General features: G+C 41.8%; 1 protein-coding gene across 1 annotated transcript in view; it reads left to right on the forward strand.

The window, feature by feature from the left end:
* Window positions 1-5,686, forward strand: part of Tigit (T cell immunoreceptor with Ig and ITIM domains) — a 14,306-nt gene extending 8,620 nt beyond the window's left edge. The window contains exon 4 of the mRNA XM_008842983.1: window positions 5,453-5,686. Coding sequence (XP_008841205.1) covers window positions 5,453-5,686 — 234 coding nt within the window. The remainder of the gene's footprint in view (window positions 1-5,452) is intronic.
* The last annotated feature ends 10,172 nt before the right edge of the window (window positions 5,687-15,858 follow it).

The raw sequence follows: 15,858 nt of genomic DNA on the forward strand, positions 1-15,858 counted from the left end.
CCCTCCCTCCCTCCCTCCCTCCCTTCCTTCCTTCCTTTTTCTTTCTTGTGTGTGGTGTGTATGCTTGTTCAAATGTGTGGGGGCACACATGTTGTGCAGGGTTTGTGTGTGTGTGTGTGTGTGTGTATATCTGTGTGCGTGAATGTTGAGGCCAGAGGCTGATGTCGGCATCTTCCTCCATTCCTTTCCACCTCAGACCTTGAGAAAAGGTCTTTCACTGATTTGGCTAGTCCAGCTGTCAACTTGCTGCAGGGATCTGCTAGGATTCACCTACTCACCTTTCGAATGAGTGCTGGGGATCTGAACTCTGGTTTTCATACTTCACAGCAAGCGCTTTACCAGCTGAACCATCTCCCTAGCCTTTATGTGTATTTTTTTCCAGAGCTTCTAAAATGAAAGGTGGGTTTAAATCGTTAGAGGCGGCGGTGATCTCACCAGATGTAAAGCTCCTGTTTCTGAAGTTATATTTCATGTTTTCATTCTAAGATTGACTTTGAAGCAGTGATCTAGCTGGCCTACTTTCTTTGCCTTTTGGTTCTGTTAGGTCAAGGCCCCCACTGGGTTCTAGCCCCTCAGTTCGTAAGGCACACTCACCTTGTCTCTGGCTGAGTCCTCCCCAAGCCTACGGAGGGTTAGGGTTAGGGTTGAGCTGTGGGGGAGAGTTCTTGGGCTCTGATTTCCTTTCACTTGCTCATTGTGAGTTCTCATCCTCAATCTCTTCCTCCCTCTCCCAGAGAAGGACTAAGCTCTGGTTTTCCCTTCTTTCTAATTTAACTTGACTTTTTAATGCTCTTGTTCCCATGAAGAATCCTCTCTTCAGGCCTCAGTTGGGATGAACTACACAAACTAAAATTGCTTGATAAGAAAGTGTCATTGCAATGTTCTTGGATTTCACAATTTTTTGCTATAAGCAGTCTTCATTCTGTACCCTTGCCTTGACCCCACTGCATACAGTTTTGCACTGTTACTAATTCTGCTTTTGGAGTTCACACCTTTTCTTTGTATTTTTATCTCTTGTTAGAGACTGGCCTTGGACTTTTAACCTTAATCTTTTGCATTTTAAATTCCGTCAGTTCTCTGTGTAGATAAATCTACTCTGTTTGCCTTTTCAAAACCAAGGATACCAGTATAGTATAATACAGAATGTTGAATTTGACATATGTTTTGTCTTCAACCTGATCTACAAATAAGGAGTCCAAAATGCTTCACCTTAATCTTATTTAGTTGAGAAGAGATTGAAGTGGGGATGGGGAAAGGTTTTTGGCAGCAGAACCAATGTTCTCTCAATAAAGTACAAATCACTCAGGTCTTTCCCAGTGAGCTCTCAAAGCAACTCTTAGATATTGCTAACCTGATCCCAAAGGAACTAAACAGGTTCTGAGGGGTAGAAAAGGCTCATATCACCAGTGATTTCTCTGTAAAGTTATATTCGGCCTTATGCCAGCAGCTCATTGCACCTAATTTGTCTGCAAAAAATATCTGTTGTCTCATGAATCAAATCTTCACTTCGTAGTTATGAACACGAAGGCTGCTGACATACCTGACTCACACAGATGTGACTGCTTTGTCCTCTATCATTCAGCAGATCTGGCAGAACAGGGCGCCAGGGACCCAGCAGCAGCTGAGATGTGGCTATTGCTGTGTAGGAAACCATTGATCCCTAGTATTTTCTTTTATGTCATTGCTGTCACGATAAACATGGTTATGAAATAAGACATCTAACGGAGTGTGAGGACTGGAGGTTAGAGGCTCTGTAGAGGCAGCAGGACTTATTTTCCTGTAAAGAATTTAAGGCTGGTTAGATTTCATGTCAGGCCCCCAGACTAACTTTGGTCATAATAGAGACCGAGAAAGTGGAAAAAGCCATTAGCTTTCAAGTCCTGTTGCTCCCTCTGCAACGTGCCATTCATCAGCTCTCTCTTTAACATCCCCATTGCTTCCTGTCTACTTCAGATCCTTTCTGCTTCCTATCTTGAACTTTGGATATAGTCTCCAGGGCTCACTCTCCTCAGTCGAAGTATTTTATACTTGCATTATTCAAGGTACAATCAGGGAACACACAATTCTCTGGAACTGGGTTGTTCACAGTTTAACAAAGGAAATCACAAGGACCTTGGCAGGACATAAGGAAACCATAAAGGGAAAGTAGCAGTGTGCTGTTTGTAGGAGGGGAGGAGAGAGGATGTTTATTGGAACCTGGAAGGAGAGGGCTTCAGAGAAGGGGTACCTTGAGAATTGCCATTTTCTTCGAATGAGGGTCATAACCAGTTCAAGGTCCACCCTGCAGAAAGAATGCAGGAGAATATGTACCTTCCTCTCACTCTCTGTTCCTCCACCCTGTCCCTCCGTTCCCTTATTGTTGTTCTGTGTGGAGGAAAAATGAACCTATTGTTGAAGTGCATGAAGTCTTCTCAGGGCATGGAAGATGCCAGAGATGGCTAAGATTGGAGCCAAGGGATAACTAGACCATGTCTATATAGTACTGTTCATAGACCTGGAAATTGGGCAAAAGATCTAGACTTTCTGTGAAGATAATTGGCTTTAGACTTCACTCATGTATTTTTGTTAGTAGTGTTTGAATGTATGTGTATGTGTGTGTGAGTATATGTGTGTTTATGTGTGTGACGGTGTGTGTATGTATATATATATATGTGTATGTATGAGTGTATGTGTGTGTACACAAACACACAGAATTCTCCTATAGGCTACCCATCAATGTATCTATATTTATCCTAGAAAATTAATGCATCCCTCAACTCTCACCAGTAAAGCTTCTTTATACAACAGAGGGCAATGCACACGGAAGGCCACAACAGGCCAAGTTTTAAAGAATAAGAGACTGCAGAGTGTGCATCCTTGGATGGGACTCCTATATGGAACCTCATCCACCCACAGCTCAGGGACCATTTTGGAAGAGGCAGCAGAAAGACTGTAAGAGCCAGGGCTGGTTCATGAACACAGGGAATCAGAGGCTTTCAGGCCACTGGAAGCTTGCACATGTGAACTTGTGGCAATAGTGGTATTGAGCACAGGGCCCATGCCAACTCAATTAAACAAGGGCCCAGAGGGGAGGAGGAGTGGCAGGCTGGCCCTAGACTGAGAACTACTGGAGATTGATGCTGAATGGGCTGACGAGACTCTGGTAGACGAATTTACACTGAAGGGCATCTGGGTACAAGTGCTTGACTGGATGGAACTTAATGTGTATGGCAGAATACATGAGGTCTGTTTGGGGGTTGGGGAGCATGGATGGGGAAGGGGGTCTAAAGTTGATTAAGAACTGTTGTATGAAATTATAAAAGTTTAATAAAAAATTAAAACAAAAAACTCTGTGTGTGTGTGTGTGTGTGTGTGTGTGTGTGTGTCCAACTGGGCATGCACTTATGTTTCTGTCTTAAGACATGTATTGAACATTCTGAAGTTACAAAGTGGAAGAGAAAACTTCCCTTAGAGAACGGGGACTTTGGAGTCTAGTGAAGATAGATGGGTAACCAAATTCCTAACAGCATCAAGTGTTATGATAGAGAGTACCCAAGACCTATAGTGGGACATAGAATGTAAGTAACTCTCACTGAGGGGTCAGAGAAAGTTTCTAGGGTAACATGACATGTAAATGAGTACACCACTTTTCAGGGAAATACGAAAGAGTACCTGGCCTTTAGAGAGAAGCCGCCAGAGGAAAGGCAGTTGGGTTGCAGAGAAACTGTGACCAGAATGAGACTAACCTGAGCTAGAGTTGGGTTTGCCTTTGGGAAAGAGGCTTCTGCCTGGGCCCACAAATTCATCCCAAACTAGACATGTTGGTGGAGTTGCTGCTGAGACTGTATGAAGAAGCCAGTGAGGCCTGAGCTCAAGGCATTCTCAAGTTGCAGTTCTCTGACAGGTTGGTCCCAGAAGTTAGGTATGCTGGTTGTAAAGCACAGTGGGAAATGAAGTCAGAGTGTTTGGGGGTATCACAGACTCCTGTGGGGAATGTAATGAATGTATAGATTTTCTTTCCAGAAGAATGTACCTTTATATAACACCTTAAGTGTAATTTTTGTTTGTTTTGAAACAGGGTCCCTTGTAGACCCAGCTGGCCTGGAACTAAGTATATCAACCAGGTTAGCCTCAATTTCACAGAGATACCTCCTGCCTCTGCCTCCCATGTGCTGGTATTAAAGGCATGTGCCACCATACCTGGCTGACTTCAAGTATAATTTAGATTTTAAGTCCTCTAAAATCGAGTCCTCCAGTAGTGGCTATCAAAGTTCGCTCAGGGTTAAGCACTCTTCCTGCAGATAGTGGAGGCCATTAAAGAGTTTCAGGCAGAAGTATTCAGAAGTTTCAGGACACATTCAACTTTTATCTTTGAAAAATCACTATGTAGAGGCTGTGGGGAGTCGGCCTAGCAGTAAGAGAAATTGTAGGGTTAGACCAATAGGAAAGGGAAGTTCTTGTGAATGTTCTTCCTCCATGGAGGTGGGAGAGAAGACATTAAGAATGGAAGGAAGCCAGGTATGGTGACTCATGCCTTTAATCCCAGCACTCAGGAAGGCAGAGGCAAGGCAGATCTCTGTGAGATTGACGCCAGCCTGGTCTACATAGCCAGTTCCAGGTCAGCTGGGGCTACAGGGAGACCCTGTCTCAAAAACAAACAACAACAAAAAAACCAAAATAAGAATAGATGGAATAAAATTGGATGGGTTATCATGGGTAATATGAGTTTAGTATTAGCTTCCAGGTTTCCTATGAGCCAGTGCTGTAAGCCAGGAGAGAGGATGTTGGGAAGGAAAAGTTTGTAGGTTGGGGCCCAATGGTTTCACTGGACGCAAGTTGAGTCTAAGCTTACTGTGAGTCTCTCATTGGTCATGTTTCATTAGTAGTCAGACAGGGGTCTAGAGTTAGTGCAGAGCCTGGGCGATGTTGCAGAGAGATTTGGTGGTCTTCAGAGAACAGTTCATGTTAAAAACTGACAGTAAATGAAGTGACTCAGAGTGTAGAGAGTGACTGCAGAGGGCAGAATCCTGGAGAACTGCTTGGCTTGGGGGCCGAAGATGAAGATGGATGCTAAAGGGGGGGGATAGGAGTAAGGAGGAAGTAGGGGCACAGAACCAGAGAAAAGGAAGAAATCAACAGTGTACATGCAGTAAGGAGTAAAAGAAATGAGAGGCAGAGGCGAAGCTGCCTCTTCACACCAAGGGAATGGGAAGTAGAGGGTGTGGGACACATGGCGTGTGTGGCAGGCTAGTTTCTTTAAGCTGTTAGTGTTGAAAACTAAGATCAGCTGGAGAAATTAAGGGCTAAGGAATGTATGTTGGTAAGAACACAATTTTGCTCCCCCACCCCGTGTGTGTGTGTGTGTGTGTGTGTGTGTTCATGCAGGAAAGGAAGAGAGGTGATTACAACTATGTGCTGTGTTTGAAAGTAGCTTTTGGATAACATCTCCATGTACTTACTTTGCTCCTAGAAGAAATCTCGTAGAATCCACACCGTGGAAAGTGACCTTGGAAGAATGGCAGCTGAGCTGAAGGAATGGAGCCTCAGCATCCCCTCATCCCCTGGAAGCCCTGACCAGACAGAAGCTGCCCCTGCTGGCCTCTGTGGAGAATGTGATGGAGATGACTGTGCTGAACCACATGACTACTTTAATGTCCTGAGCTACAGAAGCCTAGGGAGCATCAGTTTCCTAGTGGAGACTGACTAATGACAGCCAGCTTTGGAAGACACATCCCTGCCTGTATTGCAGATGGATGTGTGACTGCCAGTACTCTCGCCAAGGTGCTGTGCATGTCTTCATTTTCTCTACCCTTCTTTTCCAGCTCTTTATGACAGGCTCAAGGTAAACAGCTTGTGACTTGATTATAGATTCAAAGTTTTTTAAAAAGACAAAACCCCCCAAACAAAAACAAACAACAAAATCCCAAACCATATCCATCTGGCTTTGCACAGGTCTTGTTGCTCCAAGAATCACATTTCTCACAATAGCACTGGGCAGGGTTTGGGGCTACAGGGGTCGAGGTGGATGATGAAGGTGGTATAGCACCAGAATCACTCTTCTCATGTCTGTTTTTGTTTTTTTAAGTCAATGTTCACTCATTTAAGCCATTTACGGATGCCACATAGTAGTCATTTCTATGGGGAATTCAAGGATCAGCCTTAGTTTCTGCCCTTAGGGAGTGAGGAGACATTTATAGTAAATGTACTAGGAGATAAGGATGTATGAGTTGGGCTTTCAGGAAGAGATCCAATCAGGTGAGGCAGTGAGGATGGCCTTAGCTGTTCTGAAGTCTCCTGGGAGCACAAAGGGATGAATGAGGCTGGGTTGTGGCAGGAAGTATTTTTCTGGGGGATTTGAAGAACTCAGGTTAGTATAGATTCGAGTCTTACAAGGAAAGTCCTGGCACCAAAGGACCAATGGGCATCAGGTTTTCTTCTTTAGCTGGGTATTTCAAGGCCCCTCTTGTGATGAACTCAGAGTCTCTTTATGATGACTGGTCCAGAAGACTCCAGGCACATCTCACTGCATGGTGAAGTTCCCCTCATGAGACCTGTCTCCCCAGGGAGCCAAGACCCAGTTCCTGGACCAGGATCTGCCTTTTCTGGATCAATCTAACATTGAGCCATTGAAAACAGAGTCTGTTTGCTACCAATAGGAAAATCTAAAATTTAAAAATAGGGACTTTTTCTGAAAAAAAAAAAAACAAAAAACATAAAACCCCAAAAACGAAACATACAAACAAACCAGGGTATGTACATTTGCCTATGTGACAGAGGGTTTAAAAAATAAGATCCTCCTGCTTACTGTACCCGTACATCTTTGTGCTGGAGTTGGGGTGCCTGTAATTCATTTATGTTGGATTGCTTTTTAGGCTGGATCTAAAAGGACTTTGTTGTTTGACCATCTCTCATAGAGAGATGAAGGAGGTTGGGGAGACTGGATTTACTGGTGGGTTGTTTACTTCCATAGGCACATAACACAGAGAGAAAGAGGAGAGCTTGACTTCTTGTGTTCCCCCCCTTTTTTCTTTTCTTTTTCCTCCTTCCCTCCCCCCCCCCTTTCTCCTTTTTTTTTTTTGAGACCAGGTCTCCCTATAGTCCCAGCTGGCCTGGGACTTACTTAGTATGGAGACCAGGCTGGCCTTGATCTCACAGAGATCCACCTGCCTCTGCCTCCCAAGTGCTGGGATTAATGGTGTGTGCCACCATAGCCAGCTTTTTCTTTTTTTTTTTTAATTTAAAAATAATTATTTTAATTTTATGCGTATGACTGTTTGGCCTGCACGTATGTAAGTGGACCAGTGCATGCAGTGCCCATGGAGTCCAGAAGAGGGCATTTGATCCCTTGGAACTGGAGCTATGCATGGTTGTTAGTTGCCATGTGGGGGCTGGGAATCGAACCCAGGTCTTCTGCAAGAGTAGTCAGTGCTCTTAACAGCTGAGCCATCACTCCAGCCCTCCTCCTCACTTTTCTATCAAAAGCGATATTATTAGGAACAATGAGCTGAAATCTATCTACAACTCCAATCCTTTGGAAGAAAGTTGGATCATGTCAGATGCTGTTGTTTACTGTGGCAGTTCACAGGTTTTCTTACAAAACTAGTGCCAATTGGTTGGAAGTAGAGTACGCCTCAGAAATTGGAAATGAACTAAAATGTAATGACAAAGGGGAGTGGTGACTTGAGTTGGAGGAGATACATACTGAGCTGAGGTTGGACTGAGAGTTGGGTGTCATGTACATAATTATGGAAATTGGGAAACATTTACCCATACCATTGGGTGATAAAATAAATACAAAGGAGCCTATAGATGTTAGAAATGGGTCAGGTTGCTAAAATGAGATTCATTTTGACAGAAAACAAATTTCAAAGTGGAAACTGAACTAGATTCTCCTCTGAGAAGCACAGAAGACAAGTGCCTAAAAGCCAGACTCCTGGAGACACGTGCTGCCCACACAGTAGCCATTTTTCTCATGGGGATATTCTACCACATGTACCATGGGGTTCATTCCTGCTGGGACTTGCTGTGCTGTGACTGTAAAATACACACCAGATAACAATGTAAATCATAAAAACTCTTGTCATCAATAATTTTAAAGTATTCATTACCTATCACAATGATGCTTTGGATATGTTGGACTGGATAAACTATATTACTAAAACTAATTTCACCTGCTTCCTTTTGCTTTTTAAATGTGGTTTTCAGAAAAATCTAAATTTGCTCATGTGGCCCCACTATAGTTCTATAAACTTGAGCCACAATGGAACCGAGGGAGGGTGCCTCCCTTTGTCTATTATCTTGTCTCTTTCTCCTTCACTTATAATGTTTGAGGAAGCTCTTCCTCCATATCAAGCCTGGCAAGAAGAGGGAAGGGTCAAGAAAGACTGAAGTAAATCCTCTACGTGCTGACAGGAGGGGCTCCCAGACTTCCTGGGTCTCCTGACAGGAACTAGAGAAGATGAATGAGTCAGTGAGAGTTCAGGAAGGAAGACATTTACTTGTTCCCTGTTTCTATTCTGAGCAGGTCCATGATCCAGAGAATTATACCGAATGACCATGAGAAATGTTGTCACTGAGCTCTGAGCCTTCAGGAGTGGATCACACCTTACCCTGTAATTTTATTTCAGAATGTATGCTTTCTCATCCTCTGGGCCCTGAAAATGAATTGTCACACACTCATGTTCACACAGAGCTTATGAGGGCTGAGATGGACAGGCAGGGAGGCTATAATTGTCTGTACCCAATGGGTGCATTCTGGTGGCCTGTGTGCTTCCCACAGGAAGGAGGAACACACAGCTTGGCTGTGGCTGCCAGCTGGAGGAGGAGATGGAGTTTGTTCAGTCTTTGGGTTCTTCCCAGGCCTGCTTCATGCCTATAGCTAGAAATCCCCCACCCTTCACCCCCAAACACAACTGCCAATAGGCCCAGGGGACCTTATGTGTGACCGAGGCTTGAGTTTTTCAGAAGTCACAATGATGTTTGGGAGGATTTATTTGGAAAGGTAGCGTATAGGAGGATGCTGTCTGGTAGAACTTCTGTGGTGATGGAGATGTTCTGTCTGTGCTGTCTGATAGGATGGCCATTGTCCACAGAGGCTACAGAGATTTATAAATCTGGCAATTGTGACAAAAGAAATCCAACGAATTTTAATTAGGTTAAATGTAAATAATTAAATTGGCTGGTGCACTGTGTATTGGATTTCCCAATTCTACTCACTGCCTTGCATAAGGAGAGAACACAGAGAACTGTGTTTATAGAAGGGTCTACAGAGGTTAATATAACAGTTACAATCAGGAAGAAGTATGGAAGTTTTCCTTCTGTCCTTCCTCTTAATGGGACAGAGCATGAGTTCAAAATCAGGCTCCTCATTTACTTATTTCCTGCTTGTCCCACAGTGATCTGAAGTAACCAAATGGTCCAGTTCACATAAACAGGGTCAGGGCTGTCAAGAGTTTGCAACTTGGAGGTGTAGGACCTTGTCTAGAAAATAGTATTTCTGATTCCATGTAGACACTGAAGGACACTTCTCCAGGACTAAAACTGCAGAGATTTTACAGCACTCAAAGAGAAGCAACCATGGTGTGGAGAGGACTAGAAATTGGGCTAATTGTTGGCCTCTAATTTTTCATGACAACCAGTGACAGAACCTCTCAGACCTCATTACCGGTATTTCCTCATTTGTAAAATAGCAATAATAATATTTCAAAGGGTTCTTTTGAAAAATTTATTTTTATTTTATATGCATGAGTATTCTGCCTGCGTGTATATAAGTGCACCTATGTGGTGCAATGCTCAGAGGCCAGAAGAGGGAGTTGTATTTCCTGGGACTGGAGTTATGGAGTTGTTAGCTGCCATGTGGGTCTTCTGCAAGAACAGTCAGTGCTCTTAAATGCTGAACCATCTCTCCAGCCCCTAAACTTGGGTTTTCTTAAAGCCAATGATATTCATACATATCAGTATTTCTCAAATTTGAATAATGGGTATACCCCTTTAAAGAAAAAAAGCTTCTCACAGGTCCCCTTAATGGGAGAAAGTCTAAACATTTTTTTCTCTGCTTACTATCAAATTAATATATATTTCATAACTATTTTTATTATAACCTTCTTAAATATGCTTAAATATAACCTCAGGTAAATCGGTTATGCCTATAGCTCTTATAGATTCAAAACAATAGTTACACATTCAACACAAGTAAAACTATGAAGTTATTTTTGCAGTTGCATTAACGTAATGCATTGGCTGATGCTTTGATGTGTTGCCCACAGTGGAGTGTGCTGCCTGTTGAGCATGTCTCTGACTTCAGCATCCCTGCAGTGTTCAAAGTGAAGACAGTTCTCGCTTTCCTTTCCTCCATCAACTACTATAGACTCTTCTATTGGTCCATTCACCTGAAGCAAAGGAATCATTTATGAATGAAGCTTTTGTACATTGCCATTAACTTGATTATGTACGCAAACGTGGAAAAAAATAACAATGACAGCACACTGTTAAAAAACAGTATTGACTTTTTAAGAGATTATTTTACAGAAAACACATAGGAAACCTGTGGACCCCCAAGACTGTATCAGCAACTCTCATTTCTCAAATTCTAATTATGATTCCAAGCACCCACATGGTGGCTAACAACTGTCCATAACTCCAGTTCCAGGGGATCCAACACCCTCTTCTGTCCCCGCGGGCATTTCACAACATGGATGCACTTTCATACATGTACACAATACATGCATACACATAAAATAAAAATAAAGCAAAAAAATTTTTTTTTTTTTAAAGGGGCTGGAGAGATGGTTCAGCATTTAAGAGCACTGACTGTTCTTGCTGAAGACCTGGGTTTGATTCTCAGCACCCACACGGCAGGTAACAACTGTCCGTAACTCCAGTTCCAGGGGATCTGACAGCCTCTTCTGTCTTTTACAGGCATTGCACGACAGGGGTGTACTTACCTACATGTAGGCAATACATGCATATAGATAAAATGAAAACAATAAATAAAATATTAAAAAGAAAAAAGAGAACCTAAGTTTAAGTGCTAGTGTGATTGCTTTGTATCAGAAGACCACACGTTACTATTTGTCACTGTAAATTGGTACAGTAGTAGCCCCCTCATTGTGTTCATAATGTAAGTGTGAGGACGGATGAATGTGTAAATTACTGCATGCTATATGAACGAATGCATGTGCTACTCACAATGGTGACAGCCTGTACACAACCCACACAGTATGGTCAGCGGATGCAAGAGGCTTCACAAGTGTAAGGATGGCACAGAGAGTGCAGAAACACTGGGTGATGCTGGCTGCCATTGAGGTGCTAATCACGCTCCTTACAAACCATGTTTCACTTTTTAAAATGTCATTTATTTATTATTAATTTATTTATTGTGCACGCAGGTTTGCCTGCATGAGTTTATGCACACAGTGTGGTTGTAGGAGCCTGTTGAGGCAGAAAGCTGATGTCAGATTCCTTGGAACTGAAGTTACAAGTGGTTGTTAGCCACTGTGGGTGCTGGGAACTGAAACCAGGTCCTCTGCAAAAGGAGTCAGCACTCTTAACCAATGAACCATTTCTCCAGCACCTTATCTTCCATTTTAAAAATAACTTTCTAGAATATTAGATTAACTTAGGAGATGAGTGATGGAGTTTCAAGAAGCCAATGCTTAAATTTATAGGGATCATGGTGACATCTTTGTAAATTACCGATGACTGTCTGGAACAGAGGTCTCTTTTTTTCCAAATCATTTCCGTATGATGTGCTCCTCATATCAGTGGAAATGGCCACCCATATTCCTCCTCTACTCCAAGCCTGATGTCCTTTTGAGTTACACAGACTAGACTTGGGCCCTTCCTTGAATTGTCTTCGCCATTATCACCTGTTAGTTTATTTATAGCTATAGCATTAACAATATAGTTTGGATGGTATGGCTTTGCTCTCAAGTTTATAGACCCTTTACTTCTAGTTGGAAGCTTACCAGGCTGAAATAATTTCCCCCATTTCATTCATACTCTGCATAGCGTGTAGTGAAATACGGATATTTATTAAAGGCTCACTGAGTTAAATTAAGTTTGGGTGACTTCACGAAGGAAAAAAAGGGGTAAATTTTCCTCATTGTAATATCCATCTCTGAGAATGTTGAAATTAGGAGCGCACATTCAAGTAGGATCCCCTGTAAGAGAGACCTGTGGAGCACAAGAGAAGTCTTTTAGCCATCTTTAGAGTTATCAGAGGGCCACGTTTTTGTTTGCTAGTTTGTTTGCTATGGACTTTCCTTTTTTGCATCTAGAGCTCAGAGGACCAGGACATTAAAAGTTGGTTCAGAGATGGATTCACAGGATAACAGAAAGGCATGAGGACAGGTGAATACAGTGGCACATAAGATTGGTTATTTCAATAGGCGGCAGATAGATACTGATTATTTCGTGGAGGAGGACAAACATGTGAGTTGATTTGTATAGCAGTAAGTGAGCCATGTCATCATTTTTGAGACATAAACAGGTGCAGAATAATGCCCAAATTTACATTAGATTTACCCAAATTGATTTTCCAACCATTAGTCCTGAAATTCCTACTTCTGGTGTTCAGGAGACTGATATGTTGATGTATTTTTCTGGCCTTCAAGGTACAGCCCTCAATTTGGATAATCTCAGACTACAATAGACTGCAATGCGGAAGGATGGTTGGACAGCTACCCAAAACGGCCACTGCCACGAAGAAGACACGAGAGGAAACCAAGAGAAGAGTTTTTTTTTTTAATTATTCCTTCATATTCAAACTTCACAAACAGTGTGAACTTGTACAATACCTCAGAAAGTGAAACTTACAAAAAAAGTGCTGGTAACATTTAAAAAAAAAACAACAAAAACCCCAAAAAACAAACATCATTCTTAGCAACATCAATTACTCTTCCACACAAAACAGAAACCTTGTAAAATTTATTTTCGTATTTTTAAGGCGTAATACTTCCGTATAAAGTATATGCAAGAGATAAAACTTCACAGTATTCCAAAATGTCACAATAATAATAATAATATAGTATAATGAAGCGCTACAGTTAATTTTTCTTTTTTTGAATGTTTTTTTTCCTGTTTAAATAACAAATACAAGTCACAGGTAAATATACGTGAGAAAAATACGAGGCTAATATTAAATGGCAGGTAAGGATACTGTCACTGTAAGAAAGAACTGGCAGGATGTGTGTATTTAGTCTATATTTTAAAGCACTTGATAGAAAAGGCGTATGCAAGGTTCTTCAAAACAATTGTTGTTTGTTTGTTTGATAACTGACAAGAGTATAATGAGAGAAAAAAAAAGGAACAAACTCTGTCTCAAAACTATTGACCTGCTCATCCCAAACCGTGCCCGTGTGAGGATGTGTGTGTGTTTATGTATGCATGAGTTTCTATAGTGTGCACAGACTGACACCAGCAGTGTTCCGCACCCCTCAGCAAGGACAGTCATTCAGCACAGTCCTCTGAAGAACCTGTTCTTTCAGTGTAATACTCCTTCTTTCCTTGCAGCTCCCTCTTTCCAAACTCTTTCCCAGAGCCCAGTTCTTTAGTCTGAAAAGACAGTCTGGTTTGAAAAGTTGTTCTCTCTAGGAAATGGAAACTGCATACAGTTTGTGACACTCACACAGATATCTGAAACATCACTTGGACAAATGAGTTCTGTTTATGTAGTCTAGGTCTGAATATACAGTGTGTGTGCGCACATGTGTATACACAGTAGCAATTGCAAAAAAGGGACCATATTCCTTCCTATACTAATATACAATGTGATAAGACATTTCTGTGCAGGGAAAGGGGTTTCTTCGAGTCTCATCACAACACTGTGGCAGGAAAATCAGGAAATGGATTCACCTTTCAGCAGTCACCACAGTAAACTTCATCAAGAACACATATGCTCAGATGTCTTGTCTGTGCACATGCGTGTGTGTTAACAGCTAGCCATTCAGCCAACAGGTAACAGAAAGACAGCAGATAGCAAAAACACGTCAATAAGGTGCTCAAAGAAAAAAGTGGCACCCACTCATCAAATGGATGGCCACGATAAGGTGCTTCAAAAAACTTCTTTAAGTTTTTATTTCAAACATCCAGAAAGGTCTGGTTTGCACATGGTAGTTCTGAGCGAGGCCAAGGGTTTTGAGATTTCTTACATCTTCCTATTGAAAAGGGCTTTCACTGTAGTTCTTTTGTTCACTTGGATATGATCACTTTAGTTTAAAACATTTTTAATAGGCAAAAACTGAAATCTAATCATGACTAAAAGAAATAACTGATGAAATGGTATAGAACATTACTGCATTCCCATTGGATCAAGATGGTTTCGCCCAGTTTTCCTCCATCTCTAACACTGTTCCTTTTTTCTTTGTTACAATTCATCCTTATGAACATACAGAAATGACCAAGTCACTGCAAGTGGCTGTTTTTATTTTTTGTGATCTGTTGCAAGAGTCCAACCTTGTTTCCTCTGCTGCTGTTTGCGTAGCATCTGGTTTTGTAATGAGCATCTGGTTTGTTATATGCACGTGTGTGTACGTGCACATATACACACCTATACATGTATAATATACACACTATATATATGTGTGTGGATACATATAGGAAGTGTGTATAGATTTATACATAATATAGTGTATACTGTTTCAACTGGAGATAAGCTGAACTGGGTTCAGACACTAACACGTTTATCTTTCCCCTGCCCCCTTTGTATATTTTAAACAGTCTGGAGCTTTTATTTATTTTTTTAAAGTGCATTTTCAATGTAGAGTAACTGTAATTCACTGATTCCTTGGAAAACATTTTGATGAAAAAAATCTGACAGTTTTCAGCCCCAGGCAAGAGAAATCTAGGTTTGGTCATGCCAGGGGCTGACATGGCAGTGCCAGGCTTGTGCCTGAGTGATTACTGGGCATTCTGGACTACGGGCACCTTAGCAGCAGCAGCAGCAGCACCTTTATGAGAAGGCAGAGATATGGAAAGGAAGGAGGAAGGAAAGCTCAGATAAGGAAGAAAGTGTTTGTTGTGTGTGTGCATGAGAATTGCTAATCTCGGCTGTAATGGATTTGTGCAGTCCCTGCCTGGTTTCAGCTAAGAGATGCCATCTAGTTCCTTCCCCACCAACTGACTTCCATGTCCTGTGGCCCCCACATGCTCAAGCTTCATCCAGAGGGTCTCACTCCCGAGGCTGACATCAGCCTTAGTTTCCTGTGGGTATGTGAGTGCCAGCATTGAGTAGGAATAAGGCACCAGAGAAATCAAAATGTTACAAAAAGATGCAAAACCCCGTTTGAGAGAGCCTCTTTCCTTGTTCCATGAAAATATTGCATGTGATACCATTTACTTACGCATACTGAAAGTGTGTCAAACAGTTTCTGAAAGGAACTCGAGGCCCTTCAGCACCAGAGATCTTTAGGAATGCACCCTTTGTTAACAACCCCCCATACCCACCCACCCCCCAACAAGCCAAAGCACCAAATTAGGAGAACAAGGGTACTTGCCTTGCTCGCCTCATTTTGATAAAATCAAAGAAGTCTATGAAATAGGAATTTAAGAAACTGCTCTAAAAGCAAATGGATTTAGGTTGTTGGATATTTGGTTACTTGAAGCTCTAAGTGTCCACAGCACATTGTGAAAGTGTTGAGATGTTTGTGTTTAATGTTTAGGGGTTAAATATGCTAACAAAAATCACTTCTAAAACAATGCCTAAATCCTCTACTAACACTTTAACCTCCCCTTTCTCTTAAAACCAAACCAAACCAACATATCATAAAAAGGAAGGGGTTCATCTAACTATTAAAAGAAAAAAATGAAGGCACATGATTTTATTCTGTCCCACAATCCTTAAGAAAAGATGGATTTTTATGGTGTGTGTGTATGTGTGTG

Source organism: Nannospalax galili, unplaced genomic scaffold, assembly GCF_000622305.1.
Source record: "Nannospalax galili isolate Female #2095 unplaced genomic scaffold, S.galili_v1.0 scaffold18, whole genome shotgun sequence".
Lineage (NCBI taxonomy): Eukaryota > Metazoa > Chordata > Mammalia > Rodentia > Spalacidae > Nannospalax > Nannospalax galili.